Raw genomic sequence first — 23,531 nt, 5'->3', positions numbered from 1 at the left:
GGAGCAAGACCATTGCCAGGGCTAGGTCACATCAGCTGGGACTTTGTCCAGACCAGTTTTGAAAACCTTCAAGGATGGAGTTTCCCACCTGTCTGGGTACATGTCCCAGGGCTGGACCACCTTCCTAGGGGAGAAGTTTTTTTGATGTATGAACCTCCCAAGCTACAATTTTTGGCTGTTGTCCCTTGTTACATTGTCTAACACTGCAAGAGTTTGGCTCTGTTATAACTCAAGTTGTTGTAGGCTCCCCTTAGATTTCCCCCTCAGTCTACTTTTCACCAGGCAACCCAGCTCCCTTCCCTCACCGGTGCTGTGCTCCAGGGCCCTGACTGCCTTGGTAGCCTCTGCCAGCCCCTTTCCAGGTTTAGCTACATCCCCACTGAACTGGAGGATCCAACACTGGACACAGTCCAGGTGGGGTCTCGCTAGTGATGAACAGAAATAATCCCCCTGGCCCTGTGGCTCCTAATGCAGCCCAGGATGGGGTTTGCCTTATCTGTGATGGGGGTACACCGTTGCCTTATAGTTGGCCCAATGTCTGCTATAACCCCAAACCCTTCTCAGCAGGGCTGCAGCTCAGCACAGCTCTCCCAGTCTGGCCCGATGCACTGGGTTATCCCACCCCAGGCGCAGAGCTCCATGTCTCCCCCTTTAATGTCACAAGGTTCCTGTTGACCCAGTTCTCAAGTTGCCTGAGGCCCCTCGGGACTGAAGTTCTGCCACTCATTGTGTTAGCCACCTCCCCAGTTTAGTGTCACCCATGCATTTTTTTTCCTCTTCACCCAAGGTGGAATCAATTTTTTTTTTTTTAAACCTTTTTGTTGTTATATTAGATTACTGTTTAATGATCTAGCACTCAGCTTATCCAATAAGGATCAAGACCCATCAAATAGTATAAATGCATCTGGAGAGAGTCTTTCTGCCTGAAGCTGGTTACTACAGAAGACAGGCTGTGTAAACAGGTAAGAGCTGACTAACAGGACCTAACTGCTGAGAAACACTGCTCTGTGTTCAGTGGTAGAGCAAAGTGCAAAAACATAGGGAAGACTAGCCCCAAAGCTGTGCTTAGCTTTGATTTATCCTGCTGCTGTTTCCTGGTCTCTTGACTGCTCCCAGATCAATTAATTGATCTGTTGGGTCTCTATCCACTTTGTATGATTGTGTTTCTTTGCCTAAGTTGCCACTGATTTTTTTTTTTTCTGCTTTCATTTAATTGACGTTTATTGCATTAAGCCGTGATACTTCTGTTCCACCACCCTTGCCTCTCATCTCCCCTTCCTTCCTCTCCCATCCCTTCAATCAACCTTCCTTTCTCTCACTTCTCCCTTCTTTTCCCAATCCTTTGCTTACAACAGTCTGTATCTGAACTTCTCCCTCACCATTCCTGTGTTTGTCTTGTACCATGACACTTTATTGCCGAAATGACTTCTCCAATCGCCCTGCTGCTTCAGCAGTGTCTGGTCTGCTCCTCTGCAATGCAGGCTTGGCTTCCCGGACCTTCTGGGGGTCCGGCCAAGCTCTGTCCCTGTGCTCAGTAGATGTGAAGCTCTGCTTTGGCAATGAATGCGTGGATGGTGTGCTTTGAGACAAAGTGGGTTAGGTGGTGGCAGAGGATGGTGGGTTTGGATGAGTTATGACAGATGCATCAACATGGCACTGGAGTTTCCTAACTGGGGGCTGGCACTGTCAGTTTGAGTGCTGTCCGATGGATTGGCTTGAGCTGTGATCCGTTAACTTGCATGTCACTTCAGTTAAGCAATGGAAAATGCAAAGTGTTGTCCACTGTTCCTCCCCCCGCCCCCCAGCCCTTCTAGCACCTCCATCCTTCTGTTTTCATGGGTAGCTCCTTGGCCCAGGGAGGACGTGCTCCCTGGGGCTCTAGCCTTAGCATGCCACGCTGTCGCGCAACTCTCACTGACATAAGCACTATCCAGGCTATCAACCTCCTGGTTTATGAACTTTCTCTGCTTTGCAGAAGAGCCCAGTTCCAAGTCATGAAATTGCAGTCGACACAGATGCTTTTGACAGAGGCAGGTATTTTACTACAGATCTCGTAGCTTAACAAAGAGGCTAATGTTCTCATATCCAAGAGGCCTTCCAGGAATGGGTAGGAGTCACTTAATCTTTCTCACAGTGCAGCTCGAGTGCTCAGAATGGAAATCTTGGTTACTTAAATTATACAGGAGCTTCAGGTACAAAAGGGAGTCAAGCTGGAGTATTGTTACAGCAAACACTCGCTCTAGATACACACACAAAAAGGCACAGGCACACACTGATTTTTAAAGAGAAGGGTCTGTTGGGGCAGCGGCAGGGGACACACCAAAATCCTCCTTTTAAAGTCAAGTGCAAAAGGTGCTGAATTAAAACATTATGCATGCCCTGGGGAAGGGGGGACAACTCTGACTAGTATTCATTTGGCAGCAGTGACTTTTCCTTGGTTTCCTTATGTACAGACACTTCAAAAATAGAAATAGCCCTAAATTCTTGCAATGACTTTCCTCCCCTTTAGCCATCTAGTGCAGATATCTTCCTTTACACGCATGTAGCATATTGAACTGAAACAGCCGATTCTGTCTTGAGCTGTCTCCTTTTCCCATCTGTCTGCTGGGCAGCATGGGAGAGCGGTTTGTTGGACTGGCAAAACACGACAGTCAGATTTTGAAGAATCAAGTTTTTGTGCTTGGAATCCTGAATTCAGTTTTCACTTCTGTTTCTTTTAGTAAGTCCTGAAAAATACTGTTCAGCCACCACTGAGCCGTGCTGGCGATGGGTGGGCGGTCATACGGAGGAATCTCTGGCGGACTTCAGCTGCATAATCTTGCTTCTGCTGACAAACGGGTAAGCTGTGCAAAGACACCCAGCTGCCACTGTAAATCCCAAACTGCACCAAGCACAAAATATAGACCAGCTGTATCCATGTTCTACATCATCAGGAAGACTATAGATGAATTTGGGGAGACGGTTTAGATCGTATGATATGCTGGCTGCATAAGTGCACAGAGATATAGTGCAAAATATTCCTGTAAGTGAAACAATCACATTGGTATTTTGAGATGTAGCATAGGGTGAATAACAAAACAAATGTTAAGCCTTTACTAATCAAATAACTTGCACCCAGTTTTGTTGATCTAAGTTATCTTGGGAAGCACACAAAGTTTTAGTATATTACCCAATTATGCAAGACCGAGCCCTAGCTCTGTGGCTGCGAATTGCATCTTGTGAACTTCCTGGTTGCTACTTTTAAGAATAAAAATCTCTTCCATGACTTCAGTCATGTCTGTCTGTCCTGCCCTTACAAACAGAGCAAGGTAGCTAAAGCCTCCATCTGCGATCAGATCTGATCCACATGTCAAGATAGCGCCAAGGAAGCTAGGGTTGTGACGCAGAATCCCCTCCGTGGGAGCAGTGCCTGCTGTTCACCTCAGAGGAGCCAGGAAAAATTGTTTTGCATGTGCTTTGTGTAATCTGATCTGAAGGTTATTGTGCAGGTAATCTACCTCTGTGCACGGCCCTCGCCAGCCCCCCCCCAACATACCTCTGCCGAGAACCGTTCACGCTAAATCGCTCTCCAGCTGTCTGTAGGCACCCTTCTCCCAGCCTAGGCTTTCCGTTGGGTTGCTTTTCATTAAGCGTTTTTCGCTAGGCTATGTTTTTCATTAGGCAGCTAAATTAGCCATGCACAATGAGCCTTTCCTTGGGCCAGTGCCTTCCAAATTTATTAAAAAAAAAAAAAAAAAAGCTATGCTGTGCTTTATAGCTGCTCAAATCAAAATATTTCCTCTGGCACAAGAGAAAGTGTTACGCTCATCCTCGTGAGTTTGAATGCTTCAAACATCTGCTGGTTTCTTTTGGGGGGATTTTTACCTCTTCTCCCTCTCTCCCTCCCTAACTAACCTTGAATTTTGTAACTAGTGCTTTTTTAAACGTATCCCCCTCCTCTATTTCCTATTATTAAAGGAATCATATAGTCAAACACCAAGGACTGAAAACTGCAGCAAGGGACCCTTTCCAGCGTAGAGAACAAAGAGATCGCTTAATATGTAAAGGGGTGGGGGGTTGCTTTAGCCCTGCAGTCCTCTCCTGCTGTTGCATGAGGCTTATAAATTTTTTTCACAGGTTTTTGTTTCTAATTATTGGATGTTGCACTTGTCTGAGTAAGCGACTCATTTCATGCAAGGGGCAATAACTGGAGTTCAGAAGGAAAGGTGTGCTCTGCTTACTGGCATCCTACGCTGCCCGCCCAAGGGGAACCTGGGGAAGCCTTCATCCGTAATTAGCATGCCAGAGCGACGGGTTACCTGTCATCAGGAACAGAAGGCCTGCAACGTGCTGGGTGAGGCTTTCTTCCCAAAAGAAGCTGACTGCTGCTACGATACACCCACAGAGAAGAACTGCCGCAGCCATGCCCAGGAAACCGGCTGTGATTCTTCTTAAGTCTGTTTCCACCGAAAACAAGAAATAAAGAGCAGGCAGTACAACGGTCATGCCTTCCATTGCAGGAAGAAGGGGAGTGATACCTGGCAAGAGCCACAAGCTCAGCTGGCCCGGGCTGGGCAGACCCACAGCAGGAGTAATTTCAGACCTGCAAGTACCTTTAAGTAGGTGGTGATCCTTTCCAGGACCAAAACAGCTAGACTGTTTTCTAGTTGTGCTATAAACTTCCCAATATTATATGAAGCTTCAGTCATACATAGCATTCAGGATGCGGGTGCAGCATGGATTTATGCAGACGCACAGTGGTATTTTCTGTTTGTTCTCTATTTCCTTCTAGAGTTACATTTAAAGTAACTTGGATGGGCAGAAATATTCTTGCTCTACTTTCTAAATGCTGGGGAGTTTCCTTGCAGACAGGTTCTGCCATCATTTAGTATGTGGTTTCTGACGTCAGCTTCTGAAACATCTGCTACTGGATGTTTTCCAGAGACAACAAAGCACAGGTCTTTGACTCAGCATCTGCAGACCCTTGGGGAGGTGAGGGGAAAGGTGATGTGCCTGTGAAAGGTGGCTAAGAGAAGCAAGCTTACATGCAACAAGCTTAAAATTTATTGCGTGTGGTATTCGCGCTTTCCTGGAATGACTGTGGCTTACAAATAGAAATGAGGGTGAAAATGGCTGATGGCTGGGCCCCGGTGGGACCCTGCTTCCTCAGCCCCTTCCTTTGCAAACTAGTGTCCCATTGCTGCCTTTCTCATGTGAAATGGGGAGCGCGTGGCAGCGACCTCCCTGGGGAGGAGCAGGCCGCGCCGAACACTTACGGAGTAGATGCCATTCATCTTGCTGGATCGCCTTCGTCAGGTTGAAGGGGACGTTGCGCAAGCGTATCGGCTGGGAGAAGTGGTACTTGATAGCGGTGCATCTCTGAGCGATGCCTGCCGGAGAGGAAGACGAGGCGTTCCCAGATCAGGTAACTGAAAACACCCCTGTCTCCCCTCAAAGCGCTGGGAGTTAGTCCCCTTCCTCACAGCTCGTCCTTGTCACCTTGTCCTCATCCTCCCCGGCCCTATGCCACATGCTCAGCTCCTGCCCTTCCCCTTCTTCTCCGAATACTCAGCTCTAGTCCGTGCCACCAATGCCAGCACCCATGGCCTGGCTCCTTGGGAGACCACCATTGGCCCACTGCACTTGGGAAACGTTACCCACGATACGAGAGCCTTAATTGCCCCCCAACCCTGCCAAATACAGGGGTCCTGCTTCTGTCTGACAGACGAGAAGGGTTCCCAGACCGGGATGTAGGAACAGGGGGAGATGCTTACTCCTAGGCTGCCGAGTAAAGGCAATCAATGCGTTGCTCCTCCTCTCACGCTGAACTCGTGCCTCTCCCGGCAAAGACGAAACCTTCCCAGAAAAGGCTGGTGCTGCAGCACGAGAAACAATGCTCTGACTAATGCAAAAGCGCGGGCAGGAACCCTGCCTGCTGGGGAAGTGGCTATTGCTAATCTCTTCCAAGCAGTCCACGCTGGCTGGTGGCAGCACTGGCCAAGCCACTCCTTGTCACCAGTGAATTTGCAGGGGAGAGGGAAGAGAGGGGGAGACACGCTGGACTTTGAATGGGCATTAATTTTTGCAAGAGCAGAGGTGAGGGGAAAAAAAAAAAAAAGAAGTGCAGGGATCTGGCTGGATTCCAGCTGCCATGTGATGTGCCAGTGATAGATACCCTCAAACAGCCACCATTCGGCAAATGCCGCAGGGATGGCTGCCCCGGTGTGCCCTTTCCATATTCGAGGCATTTTTGCCTGCCCTTGTTCTTAGCGGAGCAAACGCCAGAACAAGCTGTCACTGTCTCCGGACTGTCTGCATTATCATCCTGGAAAGATAAAGGTGTTTTTCTTCTAATGCAAAGCACAACTGTGTGTGTGTGTGTGTGTGTGTGAGCATAACTGTGAAGTGCAATGGAAAAGCCTCCTGTTTGAGGAGAGGGAGAAAAATGGCCAGGCTGCAGCACTGCTTTTTTACACTCTTACATTAGTCATCCCTAAAAGTCTGAGGTTTAGCTCTTCTCCCTGGACCTCAGGATTGATTTCAGGAGGAGGGTATCAGTATAGGGCTGGTGTGTGGGGAGCTCCTGGCCTCTCACCTCCGGAGCCAGCTGGGCCCTTAAACTAGCCTTCCCTCATGTGTTTTCCTTGGGGTACAATTTACGACCATGACCAACCAGCCCTGGGACCAACACAAACTGCAGCTTTTCCCCTGACCCCGCATCCTTCAGCATCCCAGAAGCATTTGCCTGCCTCCATGTCTAATCCTGAGATCACACCACCATTAAGCAGATGCTCTCTGGCCCCTTGTAAGGACACCCTCCATCTCCTCCGATCTCCTAGCAAAGAGGACGGCCTAGCCCCAGGCCACCTCTGTGAACAAGGATAGATACAGCACTTCTTCTCATCCAGCACAGAAAGATGCTGGCAGGGAGGGTTGGGAAGACGCCTCCAACGGAGGCGAACCACATCAGCATCGCCAGGCCGAAGCCAAGAGGAGCCTGCCAATGCACACCCGCGGAGGAGCTCCAGCACTGAGCAGCAGCCAGGCTTTGGGGCTGCAGAGAACAAAGTGGCATTTTGGATCTAAGCAGCAGCAGCATGGATGGGTCACGAGCACAGCTGGCCCTGGAAAAAACAACGTGTCCAGCCTCAGCAAGGTATTTTTGTGGCTGGAGGGTGCAGATGACTATGGATAAGGCTTGTGATCCCTAGAGGCACAACAGTAAAATGTCACAACAATTCCCAACATCAACCAGAAGAACTCTTAAAGCAAGAGCTATTTTCTGCATCTCTGTTCCTTGGCGTGCGTGAGCTTGGCTGAAACTGGTAGGAATTGCAGCACTAACATTTGCACCTCCAGTGGCCTAACAGAAAGCTGTTCACCTTACTCTCCATCTGGTAAATGTGTTTTGGGGGGCAGGCCTTGAAAATGTTCAAGGAAAGGTGCCCGTGTTACTTCTTGTGCCTCAGATTCCCTGTGGGGCATGGTAATGACCTCCAAAAATGGGATGGCAGAGGGAACAGCATGGGAGCTGCTCCCTTAGGAGGGGGCTTTTTTTAATCATGAAACAGGGTATGTGCTGGTACACCTCAAAGCCAAGCTATCTACTGACCCTAAAATGAAACCATGGGCAAAACCTACGTCCCAGCACATCACCGCACATTCAGTAGCGTTGAACGAGAGGAAACAGGAAGGCATTTGGCTGAAGTGTCACAAGGAGCTTTCACTCCCAGAGCCAAAAGAAACTTTTATTGAGTGAGTTTGGCCCTTCCGAAAGGCACTGAAGAAGAGCTCAGCCTGACTTGCTGCAGCACGGGGCTAGACCATCCCTCCGCAGCCACATTTCGTCAACAGGAGGAAGCAGCAGAAGCCACCCCACAGCTCGGGGAATGAAGTGATGCCTGTTGCCGATTTGGTCCGTTTCTGAAGGTAGAGGGGAGCGCATCGCTTTCCACTCCATCTGTCTCTCTCACCACAGAGAAGTTACAGACACTACCGGAGAAACCCGTGGGTGTTTTTACATGAACAGAGAAAGCGCAGGCAGCTGCCAGGGATAGAAAGCAGGATTTAAAGGGAAAAAATATCCTGCTTGCTTCATTCATATCAATTTCTACCCCAGCAGAACCTGGCAAGAGCATAAAATGGGAGCAAATTTAAACCATTTCCCCTCTGATGAGATAAAAAAGACGACTGAAAGGCAAGAGCAGGCTGCGATGGGGATATCGGTGCTCTCCAGCAGGATGTCCTCTAGCCTTTCCGGACAGAGCTCAAACTCCCTGGCATTTCCTTCCATAACTCATTCACAGCTGCTGCTATTCCCAAACTTGTAACAGAGCCCAGTGCCTTTGGATCGGCTTGTTGAGCATCTGTGGTGACTTCTTCAGCTAACCTCCTCCTGCTGCCTTTCCTGGCTCCTCTGGCAGCAGAAAGCAGCCCAACGGGCTCCAAAGACCTGACTCACTCGCCAGCAAAAATCACAGCAGCCCGAATCCGATTCTGGCAGGTTTTAAACCATTTTTATTTGTGGCGATGTAGAAATAGAGCAAAAGTCATAAAAAATTAAGCCGAGCAAAGGATGGCTGGCCCAGAGAGGCTGGAGGGACAAACGCACCAACAGACGCTGTGTAAATACCTGTCCGAGCTTCACCCGCCTCGTTTCCTCCTCCGCTCCGATAATCCCTCGCCAGACCAGGGCCAGCCCCAGCTCCGCGCCCCCACGCGCGTGCCCAGCGGTGCGGGGGGTCCTGCGCGCCAGCACCTGGTGCGAGGCGGGCAGATGGGGCCTCGTTTTATTTCTCCCCCGTCAGTCACCAGGAGCGTGGGCAGGGGGTGCCGGGCAGGAGGAGGGTGCCCGGCCGGGCCGCGTTGGGGCGCAGCGGGGGGGACCCCGGCGGCTGCGCGAGGAGGTGGCGGGCACGGGGAGAGGGGCGCTTGGTTCGGCAGCGCGGAGCCCAAGGGGGGAAACGCTCAGGCCAGGAGACGGGGCCGCGGTCCCGCAGCCGAGGGGGAAGGCGCTGCGCGGCTCAGCTCAGCCCGGCTGGTAGCGACGAGGCGCGCGGACGGGGTGCATGGAGGCCGTGCCGGGGGTGATGCGCAGGCAGCGCACAGTGCACTGGGGGGGGGGGGTGGTACACACATGGGGGGCACACGCGATATTGGGAACTTGTGGCTCCCGAGCCCCGCTAGCGAAGGACAGGTACGATGATGAGCAGCTCAGGGAGCTGCGGAGATCCCCGGCCCTGAGGGGCTCCCAGGCCCCCAGCACGGAGGGTGGCGCAGGGGGGGCCCTACACCCTGGTTGGGGCCACCGGGGGGGGGGGGGGATCCCTCATTCCTATACACAGGGGACTGTGGATGAAGGGGGGGGGGTCCCAATTTTCATGTACTGGGGCCGCACGTCCGGGGAGGCATCTGGCTCCCCCCGCGCATGGGGGCTAGCGCCAGGCAACCCCAATGCCCGGGGGCCGGCTCGGGGGGGGGGGGGCCCGGTCCCAATGCCCGTGGGGCCGGCTCGGGGGGGGGGACCTGGTCCCAATGCCCGGGGGGGGTTCGGGGGGGGGGGGGACCCGGTCCCAATGCCCGGGGCTAGCACGGAGGGGAGGCTGCATGCACGGGAGCTGCCTTGGGGGGGGGGATGTCCCCGGGGGGGGCCGGCTCGGGGGGGGGGGGGGGGCCCGGTGCCGGTGCGGCCGGCTCACCGCTGCGGACGAGGCTGTCGAGGCGGGTGTCGACGCCCAGGTAGTAGCAGGTCCGCCAGAGCCCCGCGTGCGTGGCGAAGAGCGGCCGGGCGCAGCGCGGCGGCAGCGGCGGCGGCGGCGGCGGGGCGCGGCGCAGCGGCAGCGGCGGCCGCCGGGCGGCCTCGCAGCTCCGCCGGTGCCGCCGCGGGTCGGTCTCGTACCAGTGGTCGGTGCAGAGGGCCGCCAGCAGCAGCCCCAGCGCGCACAGCCCGAGGCACAGCCCCAGGGCGCGGGCGGCCGCCCGCATCGCCCCGCCGGCCGCCGCTGCCGCTGCCGCCGCTCCGCAGCGCTGCTCCGCGCCCGGCGGCGGGGCCTCAGCCCGCTGCGCGGCGGGGGCACGGCGGGGGCGGCGCGGGGCGCCCCATGCGGCGCCGCGGCCGCCGGGGGGCGCTCGCCCCCCCCCCGCCGGGACCCGCCCCCGCGGCCCCGCGCCGGACCTCGCGGCTCCGCCGCCCCACGTGCGGCGGCGCGGCGCCGCCCGCGCATGCGCGCGGCCGTTGCCCCGCCCCGCCGTCACGCGCAGGCGCGGAGCCCCGGAGGAGCGGAGTGGGGGGGCGCGGTGCGCGTCTGCGCGGTGCGGCGGCGCGGCGCCATGTTGCCCGAGCGGGCCGGGGGGAGGCGGTGAGCGCTCCGGTGTTGGGTTCCCTCCCCCCCTCTCCTCGCCCTCCCCTTCCCCCGGGCCTCGCCCGCCCGCCCGCCCTGGGGGCCGCGGCCGAGTGGGGCCTCCCCCGGCACCATGAGCGGCAGCGGCGGCGGGCGGGTGTGCGACCTGTCCCGGCGCAACCCCCAGGAGGACTTCGAGCTCATCCAGCGCATCGGCAGCGGCACCTACGGCGACGTCTACAAGGTACCGGCCCCGCCGCGGCCCTGTCAACACCGGCCTCCCGTGGCGGGGAGGGGGGGGCCGTTGCTAGGCGGCACCGCACCCCCACACACCCCTCTGGGTGGGTTCCTCCCGTTGCCAAGCAACGGGGTCGCTCCCCCCCGCCCGCCCCACAACCCGGAGGGGAGAGTGTCCCCGTTGCCAAGCGACGGAGCGCCCCCACCCCTGAGGGGGCTCTTCCTGTTGCCAGGCAGCGGGGTGCCTCCCCCCCCCGGGGCCCGGGGCGCGGTGACAGTGTCGTCTCCGCGCTTTGCGGCCCGGCCGCCGCCGCGGTGCCGCCTTCGCGGACGGGGCCTTGGTGCCCGCCGCCCTCCAGGGCCGGCGGGAGCCTGGGCGAGAGGCGGGACGTGCCCGCTTGCCCGCTGCGGGCCCGGGGAGCATCTGGGATCCCCCCTCCTCCCCCCCCGCGGCGGCCCGTTTCTCAGGTGGGAATGCCGCTGTTTCGCGCTGGCCTCTGCAAAGCGTGGGGCTTCAAAAGCGCGGCGGAGGGTCACGAAAGGCGTTATCAAGGTTGTCTGACGTGATTTCAGTCTCTTTAATAATCCTGTCCTGATGACAGAAAGGTAGAAAAAGCATGGCCAAAGCAACTCTTGCCACACCTAACTTCAGCTTTCTTTGATTTTAGCCTACTTGGACATTTCCTCTTCATCTGTAGCGTATGTTGCTATTTTGTGTATTTTGACTGACATGATGTGGCACCTGTCCCGCAGGTAGCATTGCACCTCTGGTTACCTTCTTTCCGCTCTGCGGCACAACAGAGGAGAGACTTGAGGTTTATTGCATGTAGTGTGTTGGAAGCATCAGTTTAGCCATGCGTTTTCCAAATGTCTTCTGGTTTTGTCATCGCAGTGTTTATTTATTTAAGCAAGCTGTGTTGGTAGACAAGACCGTAACAAAACATTTAGAGATATTCCACAATTTGAGGCTCTGTTGCACAGAAGTAGCACTGATTCCACCTCTGCCTTTAAGTGAATGTGCCTAGAAACAACGTCGTGTCTGGGGCAATTTTGGTTTAATCTAAGCTCACTTAAATGTTGTGAAAGTTTCAGGACCTAAAATCCTCTTGTTGTTACACTCTTAGCGCGCAAACTCCCTGCTTTATTAATTACTTAATTGAAAAGGTTTTCTGTGGGTTTTTTTCCCCCACCTTGCCAATTCCTTTGAGTATTTGCATAAGACACTGTTTTTGGTTTTTTTTTTTTAAATTATCCATGTCTATTTACTTCAGGCTCTATTTTTTTTGTTTCTTTTTCTGCAAATTGTTACCTTGATGTGTTCAGCTTGTTTCTAGTGCAGTTTGAAACTGGCCTATTAACTCTGGTGATATCATTTTTGATCAGTTTTTCTGAGTGTTCTTTGGGCAGTTTTGTTGTATACAAATTAACTAAGTCATCTGTGTTTACTTTTTAATTTTGAGAATGTTAACGCCAACCATAGAATGAATATTTACATTTGTAATACTGCTATGCATATGAAACCTGTCACGTTTCATTGAATTTGTCAAGGTTTCCTTGAGGATTATCCTGCTTGCTAACCATTGCTGTAATTATTCATTCCCTGCTCTGTTAGTAGCCGATACTTGGTACTGCTGTTAACTTTGTTTTTTTTTAATTTGAGGCATAGAAGTCCTCTCCTTCCTAAGAATGGATTTGTTTTTGTTCACCATCTACATGTGACAGTTGAGCTAGAAGGTGATATGTCAGAACATGGATACTCTAGGCTGGTATTATAATTATTTATCTTTCCTAGATTAGACGGAGATGGGCGCTTTCTGATTCGGTACTGTAGGTTGTGGACACTGTAGGGAAAACGAGATGTGCTTTTCTCCTGGATGAATTATTGACTGCTTCATTTTGAGGCCAGGTCTTTTCCAAGGTACCTTCAAAGAGAAGCACAAAATTAGTCCAAAACCAATAATGAAGGCTACTTTTAATGTCCCAAAGAGCAAATAATGTCTTACGGGTCATTCACATGTGAGCTTACAAGGGCTTTATCTTAAATTTGTCCGTTTTCTTACAAAACCTCTTTCATTTGCTTCATCCTGGCTTCTATAAATGAATTTGGTCTGTGGCTGATGAAATAAATGTGCAAAGCTGAGGTTTGCCAAGTGATGATGGTGCTCATCAGTGGTGAAATCTCAGCAAATTAGATTCGCAGATGCCTGAATGTACTTTGGGAAGCCTCAGACTATTCCGTATAAATTGTCTGAGAACTGTGTGTTTTCCCGCTTAGCTAGGAGAGCCATGTAGGCACGTATTTTTTCTGTTAGTTAGTAGGGATTATTGCCTTAATAAGATGACAATCTTATTATGTTGACATTCTTGCTAAATGCTGACCTTTCCATAACCTGCTTTCCTGGCAAAGTTTTGAGGAGCTGAAAGCAGGGTAGGCTGGCATCTACTTCCTTGATCTTTTTCAGTCGGGCTTTCAACCTGAGTTGTGCATGGACCTACAGTTTTATGAGTAAAATACACGATTTTTAAAAAAGTAGGTGGACTACTTTGAAGATCTTAGAATTTAAAGTAAAAACCTGGGGTGCGGGCTGAACTAAGGAGACTATAAAGGAAATGAGGATATTGGTCAAACTGATAAGATCCTACTCTTATGAGTTCTGCTGTTTGGCTGGTACCTGGAAACATGCTAGTGCACCACAAAGTAGGGATTTTTGACTTAAACCAATATTTTGTAATCATCTGCCCTCCCACAAACCAGCTTTCAAAGAGGACTTGGAGAAGGTGATAATGAATTTGTTGTAAGGAAGGTAATGGGTAATTCTTTTTTCTTGGGCATGCAGTTTGTTCTGTGTCACCTATGCTCAGTGAACAACTAAGTGTCTCTTCTAACTAGCACCAATGCAAGCTTGTTGTAGGATATGAAACTTGATCTGGATTCCTTAATTTTTATGTATCATGGGAACATAAATACTGGACATAATATTATTTTCAGTGATGGTTTGAAAGAGATAGGAAAAATGCCTTTTTTTTTTTTTTTCCTCTCCTCACTGCAGCTATGTTGCCATGATAGACAAAAACATTAATATTACAAAGTCCTCATTACACATTTAAGTAAAACACAGGACTTGGAGATAATCTGTTCCCTTGTCCAGGGATGTCCCCTCTCAAGGTTGCCAAAAGGAGTTAATGATGAAATCTAATTACTATTTTTACAAATTACTACTACAAATTATTACAGTTGATGTTTCTGTAACAAAGCACAGAGAGGCAGCCTCCTAATAGTGATTTTGGGAGTTGAGCTTTTCTTCAGTTTTGCATATCATGTTTTCATTTGTATGGTTTTTGTTTTCTATGTCTTAATAAAATTTACTGCTCAAGTAATTTAGCTTCAATATAAAGTCTGGTTTAGAATTTTCAATTGCAGTTATATGTCAGGAAAACTCTTGAATTTCACCTTCTATTTTTATCAAATTTTCTCATCCAAAATGACACCTGCTCGCAAGGGTGAAAACTAGTTCTGCTGTCATACAAGTTATTTCTGCCTTCTGTGTTTCTGTATTTCACTGTTAGGAAGAATTGCATTGTGTAGGATGGTGAGCAAAGTGTGAAAGAGGAATTATGTTCTGTTGTGGAAAAGAGACACTGTTTTGTCCTGCTGAGTTTCAAGAAATATTTCTAGAGTTAAACAAAGTGGTTGCTTTATTCTTTTTGCTCTGTATCAATTTCATCTCATTTATCATTGCTCCTCTGCAAGGGTATCGACAATATCATGTCTGTCGTATTTCAGTTCTTCCATTATAGTTTCAACCAGTTAACAGATGAAGACATAGAACGTTGTAGGGTGCTCTTTGCTTGTGTCTCATTTAAAAAAAGAGAAAAATGCATTTTTTTCAGTTTTCCAGTCATTTGGTATAGGAGCTGTTTTTAGTGAGGGAAGCCATGTGTTTACCAGCTCAGCTGTTTCCCTCTGAAACCCTTTCAGAGTCTCTGAGGAGCATCTCATGACTGTTACTCCTTTTTTCTGTCAATCAGATTTGTTTCAGAACCTTGTCTGTGGTTTCTAGTATTGCTTCTATGTATTGCTAGAAGAGAATATGTGCAGACCAGGTTAACTTGAAGAACCTTCTGTTTTGCAGCGTGACACACAGGCTTCTTTCCTCCTGAGTGCCATTAACTCATTTTCCTTCCTTGCTTCTCTTTCCTGCAGTGATCCAGTATGTCATCAATTCTTGTATGGGTTCTCTGCTTCTCACATACTTCAACTGCGTCCTGAGTTTTTTATGCCTTTTAGTTGTATGCTTTTTGATATCCATTTCAGTCTTGCTTTCTTGATATATCTTATTACTGTTCAAGCTCCTATTGATTTCGCTAGGAATAAATGGCTGTTTAGAAGGATCTCTGTTTCAGCTTTGATAGCCTTTTGAAGCTTGCCGATCAGCCAGACAGGTGGATGTTTTGCCATCCTGTTCTTACTGCCCTGGGTGGTATACACTTTACTGTCTGTGACTGTGGTTTCCTAAAGAAGAATTCGTGCCATGCTTAGGGTTTTTTTTTTTTTTGTCTTAATTTAGGATCTTTTTGTTTAACAGCATCCCTTTCATCAAAGCATTCCTTTCTAAAATTGTAGTTCTATAGGGTTTTGGTATCATGTCTCCTACTAGAATATAGAACCTAATAATTCTTATCATAATTCTGAGTAGTTCAGCTCCCATTTGTTACATCCTGTGAGATGGGGCAAACTGATATAACAGTTCACGGTTGCTCTAAGGGGAAATTCCCGACCTGATTCCTGGCTGTACACTCCCACAGCTCACCCTGCATTAGCTCTGGAGCTCATCTGCTGGTGCCAGGGCAGTTAGCTACCCTGGCAGAAAACTAACCCCAACACCCCCCCCCCCCAAAAAAAAAAACAAAAAAAAAACCTAACCATTTTCCTGAAGAGCTGAGCTAATCCGAATCAGGAAGTTTTTCTCTTTTTGCACTATGGAGCGAGCTATCCCATGAAGCAGTAGCTTGCTCTATAATTGCTTGTCTAAATTCCATTCAACAATTCTCACTTAAAGTGGTCAGAAACAGATGCAGCCTGTTGTTACCATCTTAGACATTGCTTTTTGGCCTAGTTTTTGTTGCAGCATTAGGGATGTTATATTGCCAGCTTCCATTTGAAGGACAAATATAATCTTGGCAAAAGATTTACCTCCATGGACCTTGGATTTTATGTCTATACTAGTTCAACTGCATGAACCTCTCCTTTTTTAAGTTTAATGTTGTGGCATAGGTGCAGTACTAACCAATAACCTTTCTCCTCCTTTTCTCCTTCCCCTCCTTTTCTTTTCAGACACACGTCACACGTTTTTGCTCGGTTGGTGTTTTCTGAAGAGATCCTAGCTGGGCACTGCCATATTGCATTGCTTTATCATTCTCAATTTCAAAGTAGTAAGGTCTTTCCAATTGTGAGGCATTTCGGTTAAAGATTTTTTTATATAATGCAGTAACGATAAAAAACTAGACTCTTCTAGCTCTTATTTCTGTCAGGTGCCTGTTTTTGTTTAGTGTTTTGATCTGACATCCTACTGTTGTCACAGAGACACTAACAACTATTTCCATTATTTCCTGTTTAATTAGGCAGTGCTTCTCCAGCTTGACTAAAAGGTTGTTGGTTCCTTCCCCTGCAAAGATATGGTGGTCTAGACCTCCAGAAGAGTGTCACTCTTTTAGCCAGTGGTGGCATCAACATCTTTTTACAGTTTTCCAGAGCAGACATTGTATAACTGCTATACACAAATACTGTACACATTCAATGCTGTAATTGCATCTTGGTGCAGACATTGTATGCAAATAGCAATATCCTTACTTCTGGAAAACCTGTGTAATGCGTTCACCTTGACATAATTCACTTGTTAAATGGGCAGGTGAATTGTACGACAGTTTTGATTTCTAGATAGATGATGTTTGGGTCACGCTGCAGTAATGATGGCAAAGCAGGGGTAATATTTGTGAAATCTGCATTTGCAGGAATTAGTTGCAGGCTCCTGCTCATAGAAACAGGGATGAGAGTAAAAATGCTTGACTTCTGCTCTTACCTGATCATCAAAAGAGCTAGGAATTACAGCACTTGAGGTGCAAGTGGAAGCCAAGAATGAATGTGTATTTTCTTACAGAGAGAGTGTGAGCCTCTCCAAAATTTCTGGTTGCGTTTTCCAACACCCAAATATATCTATATTTTTTTTTTGAAATTGTTCTTCAGTCATCTACCCCTTATTTATCCTCTAGTCTCAAAAATGTCAAGTAATCGGCAAATCTACCCTAATTAGACTGAATGAAAGCATATGGCAGTATCCTCGCCCTACTTGTAGGCTAGGTATACAAGTACCCTCAAAGTAAGAGTCAAAGCCAACTACCATTTTCAGCATGTGTTGAGAAAGCTTGAACTGCCCGGTGCTTCTTGATCTGTCATTCATATGAGCTCAGGTAAGGAATCATGTCACAACCAGTGATTTTAAGGGTAGTCGATGTGACCTAACAATAACTGTCAGGGATACCTAATCTTCAGCCTTTGTAAGGAGCCCTTGTGTCGCTACAATCAGGACGATGTCTCTTCTACACCCAGATTAACAAAGGCAATTCATATTCTTACTTGTGACAACACCTTCAATGCTGATAACTCAAATGGAGTATGATACAAACTGCTAATTTATTCAGACTGTCTACTTCAAGTCATGTTTTCTTAAGTAACAGTTCATGTCCATAAGAACTGACAGTCTACCCTTCCTGAAGGCATTGGCAACCTGAGTTAAATCACATTTTGTTCCTCCTTTCTGGTTTTCATGAACCCAGGAGGATTTTGGTCCAAAGTACAGGCAGCTGGCCAAAGAGTTACATTACTGCTGGTAGTGAGGAAAGGATAAATGCCTAAGCTGAAAATGAAAAGCCACAGCATTTGTTCTTTCCTGCCCACGTTTTGAACAGTTCTTCAACATCCTGTTCTCAAAAGAAATTCCTTTACAGCGGAAGGGGGTTGAATGTTGACAGTGTAGGTTTGGCAAGGTCGCCTGCCACTCAAAATCTAGTCCTTTGGCTGGGATTTTGCATGTCCTACTGTAGATGTGTCTATAGATATGTCTGCTTACTATGGATGGCTTTCTGGCATTGCCACTGCGTATGACTTTGTGACAAGTATCCTCACGTATTTCAAGCAGTTTTGTTCTGAAGTTCTCATCAGCTGCCTACCCACCTTCTGTCTTGCTTTAGTGGTCACAAGTGTAGCGACCTGTGGAGCCATAGCCAGGCAAAGAAATTCCTGAGAGTTGAACACCATATTGTTAAAAATTTTACCAAGCATCTTATTTTTCCTGTTGGATGAGCAAAATCCCTGAAGCCTCTGAAATTGGTTGGTTTTCAGTTCTAGTCTTGGACATTCCAGCTGAATGCAGGATATGTAGCTTCAGGATCTCATCACTTCTATCCAATACCACTGTGTCTCCTTGATTATCTTGCTAGTACATATTGCCCCAAAGCAGGTCTATTAGTGGTAACAAGACTCCCTGACAGTCGTCTTGTCAAAGCTTAGGCAATCTTTAATGTTAATCTTGGCAGTTAAAAAAAATACTGACCTTTGATTCATGAACATCTTGCCTCTATGTTTGTTTCTCCCTGTGAGAAGAATGTGTTGGGGAAAGAAATGAAATCAGGAATAAACATCTCTAGCTCATGTTTAGGTGATGCCTTTCTCTCTCTTGTGCTACCCTTGTTCTCTGGTGCAGGTTAAAGGGACTCATTCTAGCTCTTCTTTGTGTCTTCAGCATCCTTGGTCCACCCTAAGGTGACAGTTGGAGACACTGCTGCCATCAGTGGGGTAACCAAATAATTACTTACAGGGAAGGTTGCCAGAGAAATCTTGGGGGTTTTTTAAACTGTTTTTTCCACAATCTATCAAGTTTGCTTTATTCTATGACTTTTTAGGATTCCCACTGGTCTTAGAATCTGTTCTTAAGTATCTGTGTGTAGATTATCTTGCAAATGGCTGTACTCCTAGCATTACAGAAGAGCATTGCCATACCGAGGAACAGTGAGAGGTTGGATGTCAGCTGTGCTACGACCTATCCAGAGCTCTAAACGCAGGAACACGCCCTGTGTTTCTTTCTGGGCTTCATCACTGGATATTTTCCATGGCATTTTGGTTTCTGTCTTGCTCTTTTCTCCCTTTCTGGTTCCAGAGCCAACTGTCAAGCTGCTGTGTAAAAAATCAATACCTTATAGCATTTGGTGAGTCCTACACTCTTGCAAAGTAGTATTGTAAATCAGTTCTCTTTGATAATAATAAAAAAATGTCCGTTTAAAATGTACATTGGCCATTCCAGTCATCCAAGCCATCAGCTCGTGAGCTCCCAAGCGACTTTTAAAAATGAGGTCATTAGCAGTGCAGCAGGTGGGTAATGATCTGCATCATTCAATTCTGTAATAATTTTATAATAATTCTACAGATCTGATCTTTCATTTGAAAGTGGATGGGAAACTGGATTCACTTTCTGTGCCCTCCCTTGTGAGTGGTCCAGTGTGGTGCAGCAGTGGGTACCAGGTCTCCGTCAGGCGATCGCTGAGCATCCTTCAGGAGCTGCTGCCTCGGAGCTGGGGAGCAGCTTTGCTGCCCTCTCCTTGCAGCTGGGTGCAGGGGTACAGAAGTATCCTGCAAATACAGGGGAAATGCCCCCCCCCCCCAAGTTGGTACTCAGTTCTAAAAAGAGAAATTATTATTGTCATATTTTGTGTTGTTTCTTAGTGGCTTTTTAAAAACTTAGCTTCCTTGCTTTCTTGGCAGAATGTAGGCTCCAGCACGAGGGAGCCCCAGGGAGGGTGCAGTTAAGCTGTTGAGCGATGGCTGCTGAAGCTGGCCGCAGTGCTGCTGAGATCAGGTTGCTGTGTGTGTGAGGGGAAGGCTATTTTAATGCCGCCTTCTCACCCCTTCGTTCATTGGCTTGTTTGCTTAGCACCCTTACAGAAGGGGAGGATGCTCTCACTGGCTGACAGCAAGGATCGAGGGGCAGGTAGTGAAGCAAGAGCAGAAGACATGTTGCTCTCGTGGTCGGAGAGAGGGTTAGAAGGCATCTCCCTCGTTAGAAGCAGTCGCATACTCTGCGGGGGGCGGGGGGCACCTGGTGCTCCATGGCCCTGCTTTTCTGGGGTCCACGTTTACTATAAGTACTTTGCAAGTAATATCTCAGTGCTCAGTTGGTTGCGGATTTTAATATGGAGGTATAGCATAATCGAGGCCATGCATAATTCAGGACTGTTGTGTGCCAGCACAATGTTGCTTGAGCACACTTAAAGGTTAGAGTTCGAGACCTCGGTACAAATTAGCCATTCAATGTTTTTGCGAGATAGTTTGCTTTGTCATTAGAAAATAAATCCAGTACAAGAAGTGTTGTTGGAAGAATGTTTCCTACAAAAGTATCTCTTTTCAGAAATGTCCAAGCTTGAGTTTTTCAGTTGAGTCACGTGAGTAGGTCTAAAGATTAGTTGGTAGTTAAATTCTTCAAAAAGAGGGCATAATAAAGCAGGCAAAAGACCTTGTGTTGAGTATTGGGGAAGAGCGTGTTAGCCACTGAATTCTTACTGTTTGGTTTACTGTCATTAAGCAAAGACATGGATTATTTTAAAGAAGTGTTTTGGTTATAACAAAACTCAGTAGCAATGCTTATCTAATGAAAATATATGCTGCAAGGTCAATAAAAAATAAATACATAGTGTGTTTTAGAAGAAAAATCTAACCTTACGTGAAATAAATGTACAAAATATTTTGATGTATTGGCTCATACTGAGACTGTTTTTGCTTTTAAAGAAAAGTCTTTGTTTTGGACCCTTGTGCGTCTCAGTTGCTCTTTCCTTCTGCGTTGTCAGAGACTCTCCAGTTGAGATTGCAGAGTCTATTGCTGTGTTCTGCTCTCTAAATACGGTTTTGTTTCTTGTGTGTTCTTTTGTTTTTCTGTTGTGTTTTTTTTTTTTTTTTGTAGGCCCGAAATGTTAACACGGGTGAGCTAGCAGCAATTAAAGTAATAAAACTAGAACCAGGTAAGTGTTTCTCATGTGAAATAATAAGTTACTGAAACTAAATATTTTCATGCTTAAAATACACTTTTACAAAATCAGTTGGGTTCATGTTGAGGATTTAAAAAAGGGATGATTGTTGTTGCCTTCTTCTTAGTGTAGGGCAAAATACTTGTTCTTAAAAAAAAAAAAGTAACAAGCAAGATGTGAGAAGGAAAAAAACATAACTGGAGGACAGTTAAAGGAAAGTTGATTTAAAATTTCAGTTTGAATGGGGTTTTTCAGCCTTGAGTACTGCCTTTTCAACTCATGTAATGCAAAAACCTGCACAGAACAAGAGAAATGAGGAAGACTGCAAGATAGAAAAGAAGTTGGCTGGCAGAAGCGTAGAAGGAGAAGTATTAAGAAGAACGGGTGAAATGATGGGTGAACAGGGAGCCTGGCTAAAACTTTGGGATGTGCTAGATTAATGCTTGAACTGTGGGTATGTCCTAATTTTACAAAGTGCCTCTCCCTTAGAGGTCAGTTATCAGCGTGCCAGTGCTGTTTGATTAATGTGATTAGACTTGTTGGACATAAGTACTGTAATTTGGGAAGTAACACGTCCGAGTGTTTTAACTCGCCACTGTTGGTGTTTCATTTCAAAATAAATGTAGAGGGAGGAAAATGCTTTAAATATTACCTGGTTTTGTCCTTAAGGTCTATGCAGCCAGAGAAGGACAGAAGTTACTACTTTCTTCTATTTTCTCTTATTTCTGGAAGTGATTAGAAATATGTGTAAAATGTATGTAAATTGTTTTTTTCAAAACAGTATTTTACTCTTGAGTTCCAAAAAATATGTTCATGATGCATCTTTTATTCCAACTGAAAGCTGGGGGGGTCTCATTATCTTGGCTAGTTCTTCTGCTTTAACTTTTTATGGAGGTTCCCCTCACCGAAGCGTTTGGCTGTGCATAACGTAGTGCTGGGTGGGCGATCCAGGCAAGACGAGGAGCGGTGCTGGGCCCTGCTCTGGAAGGAGGGGTTCGCACGTGTAAAGGCCGAGCCGGGGAACAACAGCAGCAGCAGCACTACGATTTAAGCTGTTGGCAACACACCACGAGTAGAAAACAGTGGACTGTGACATTACCTTGCAGCCTGCAGTCTGAAATTTGCTTTCAGTAAATAAAATACACATACATATCAGATCTGTGGTTAAAAAGTAACATCTTGATGACCTAAGAATTTGGTAATGCATTGGTAAAAACTTAAAACAAATGTCTTCTTAAATAATAATTTGGCCAGTTCTCCTGGAGTTTATTTTGTGTTACATTTGGAATTTATTAGCAGCTGTATAACTGATAAACATGAGCTTGCTGTCTATACTGAGACTTTGGACAAAAGCTTTGGCTTCCGGCTTAAAAGCTCTCAAATTATGCTGAAGCGTGCTATGACAGTACGCCAAAAGGGGAATTTTGACATGTCTCATCATGAGAGGATGAGTTTGAATTTTCATGCTTTTTCAGTTTGTTTAGTGTCTCTTATTCATGACATTAATTTTTCTTTCAAGACCTTCATGCTTATTTTACCTGTGAAGTCCTTAAAGTTAATAAGGATGAATTGGGGTTTTTTTGAACTGCGTTTGTCTAGGAGCTAAACAGACTTCCAGAGAACTACTTTAAAAATAACAGTAACAAATGCAAAATAGCTACAATTTGCCCTGATGACTTAAGAAATTTCAGCGGAGCCCCAGCATGAGATACTGAATTGCAAAATAACATTTGATAGGTATTTGGGGGGGGGGGAACTCTGTTATCAACACTCTCCTACATCTTGATATCTTTTCCCCTTTTCTCTCTTCACCTTGCCTACAAAATCCCCGCACATATCCCCAAAGCAAAAACACCGCTTGCAAACATCTCAGGTTTTCCTCTTGGCATGTGTTTTTCATGATGTATGCATCTGGTAAGAACTTTCTATAGAAAGACAGGTGCAACCTGAGCATGAAATAGTTTTGGCATTTACCCGGGCCTTACTATGCCAGTGTTTTATCTGGACATAAGCTACACACAGGCCATAAAATGTTGTGCTCGCTGAGTATACTGAAAAGTTGCAGTAGTGTGCTACTGAAGGGTTTTTGTTCAGGAAGGTGATACAATGTAGGTTGGACACGTGGCCAAAAATAGCAAGGTTTGTCGTGTTTTTAAGAACCTAGGTTAATGACAGGGTATGTGCAGATGGACACAGTGGGGTCTCAGGGAAAATACAAAGTTTAAAAAGAGCTGTGGCCAATGTCATAAGAGATATCGGATAGCAGATGTGAAGTCCATCTGGCCTGGAATGAGACCTCTTACCTTAAGAGTTCAGTTTCTTATTGCTAAGACCTTGCTGACAAATATTGATTTATAGCTGCTTTATATGTATGTGAAACTGGCGGGTCATTAGTTTTAATTATTCAAAATGTTTATTTTTAAAACATGTGCTGAAAGTCTAGTTCAGAGGCGGGTATGGACCAGGCTGATGAAAATATTTATTCTTCTGCTTTTCAGGAGAAGATTTTGCTGTTGTGCAGCAGGAAATCATTATGATGAAAGACTGTAAACATCCAAACATTGTTGCTTATTTTGGCAGCTATCTCAGGTACAGTTTGTTTCTTTTGCTCATATACAAATGCCTCTATCTCCTTGAAAAGGACAGGTCCATAAGGATTCTTAGACAAAACATAATTTACCAAATCTGTATTATTCACTTGTATATTTTTCATTTACCTTAAAATCTGGTCTGTTTACGGAAGTGTCCCTCTATAAATAAGTATGTTTCTTTTGATAAAATCCTTCTGTGACAAAGTAGTCATGTTCCCTTGGAAATGAGTTGTCATTGAAAAGCTTTGCATTTAAAATATAAATGGAAGAGTTAAGCAGAAGTGTGAAAAGTGTAAAGAAATAGTAGGCATCT

At 47.0% G+C, this 23,531-nt stretch overlaps 2 protein-coding genes across 10 annotated transcripts in view; one reads left to right on the top strand and one right to left on the bottom strand.

The window, feature by feature from the left end:
• Positions 1-2,018: 2,018 nt before the first annotated feature.
• On the bottom strand, positions 2,019-9,987 carry TMEM178A (transmembrane protein 178A). Of its 2 annotated transcripts, XM_067292863.1 has the most exons (5): positions 9,678-9,987; positions 5,754-5,855; positions 5,256-5,369; positions 4,299-4,436; positions 2,019-3,020 (listed from the first exon to the last, which is right to left on the bottom strand). In XM_067292863.1, the coding sequence occupies exons 1-5, from the start codon at positions 9,961-9,963 to the stop codon at positions 2,779-2,781; spliced, it is 882 nt and encodes a 293-aa protein (XP_067148964.1). In that variant the 5' UTR covers positions 9,964-9,987; the 3' UTR covers positions 2,019-2,778. The 2 variants fall into 2 exon arrangements, with proteins under 2 accessions (XP_067148964.1, XP_067148965.1); XM_067292864.1 differs by lacking the exon at positions 5,754-5,855.
• A 446-nt stretch (positions 9,988-10,433) lies between these two features.
• The window catches only part of MAP4K3 (mitogen-activated protein kinase kinase kinase kinase 3), an 80,092-nt gene continuing 66,994 nt past the window's right edge, over positions 10,434-23,531 (top strand). For all 8 annotated transcript variants that reach the window (XR_010883659.1, XM_067292862.1, XM_067292861.1 and 5 more), the window contains exons 1-3: positions 10,434-10,563; positions 20,564-20,621; positions 23,126-23,216. Coding sequence is in view for 7 of the 8 variants with exons in the window: in XM_067292862.1 (XP_067148963.1) it covers positions 10,453-10,563; positions 20,564-20,621; positions 23,126-23,216 (260 nt within the window). In the remaining variant the exon portion in view is untranslated. The remainder of the gene's footprint in view (positions 10,564-20,563; positions 20,622-23,125; positions 23,217-23,531) is intronic.

The sequence above is a fragment of the Apteryx mantelli genome, chromosome 3 (genome assembly GCF_036417845.1).
Source record: "Apteryx mantelli isolate bAptMan1 chromosome 3, bAptMan1.hap1, whole genome shotgun sequence".
Taxonomy (NCBI): Eukaryota; Metazoa; Chordata; class Aves; order Apterygiformes; family Apterygidae; genus Apteryx; species Apteryx mantelli.
Note: the sequence above shows the minus strand (reverse complement) of the source record. Positions and strands in the feature narration are given on the sequence as shown.

Excerpts from the sequence above, each read along its gene's own strand:
- TMEM178A (XM_067292863.1), bottom strand. The coding sequence starts at position 9,963 with ATGCGGGCGGCCGCCCGCGCCCTGGGGCTGTGCCTCGGGCTGTGCGCG. Across the intron at positions 5,370-5,753 it reads CTTTACTCGGCAGCCTAGGA|GCATCGCTCAGAGATGCACC; the intron begins GTAAGCATCTCC and ends CCTCTCCGGCAG. Across the intron at positions 3,021-4,298 it reads CCTTCTGTTCCTGATGACAG|GAATATTTTGCACTATATCT; the intron begins GTAACCCGTCGC and ends TTTCACTTACAG.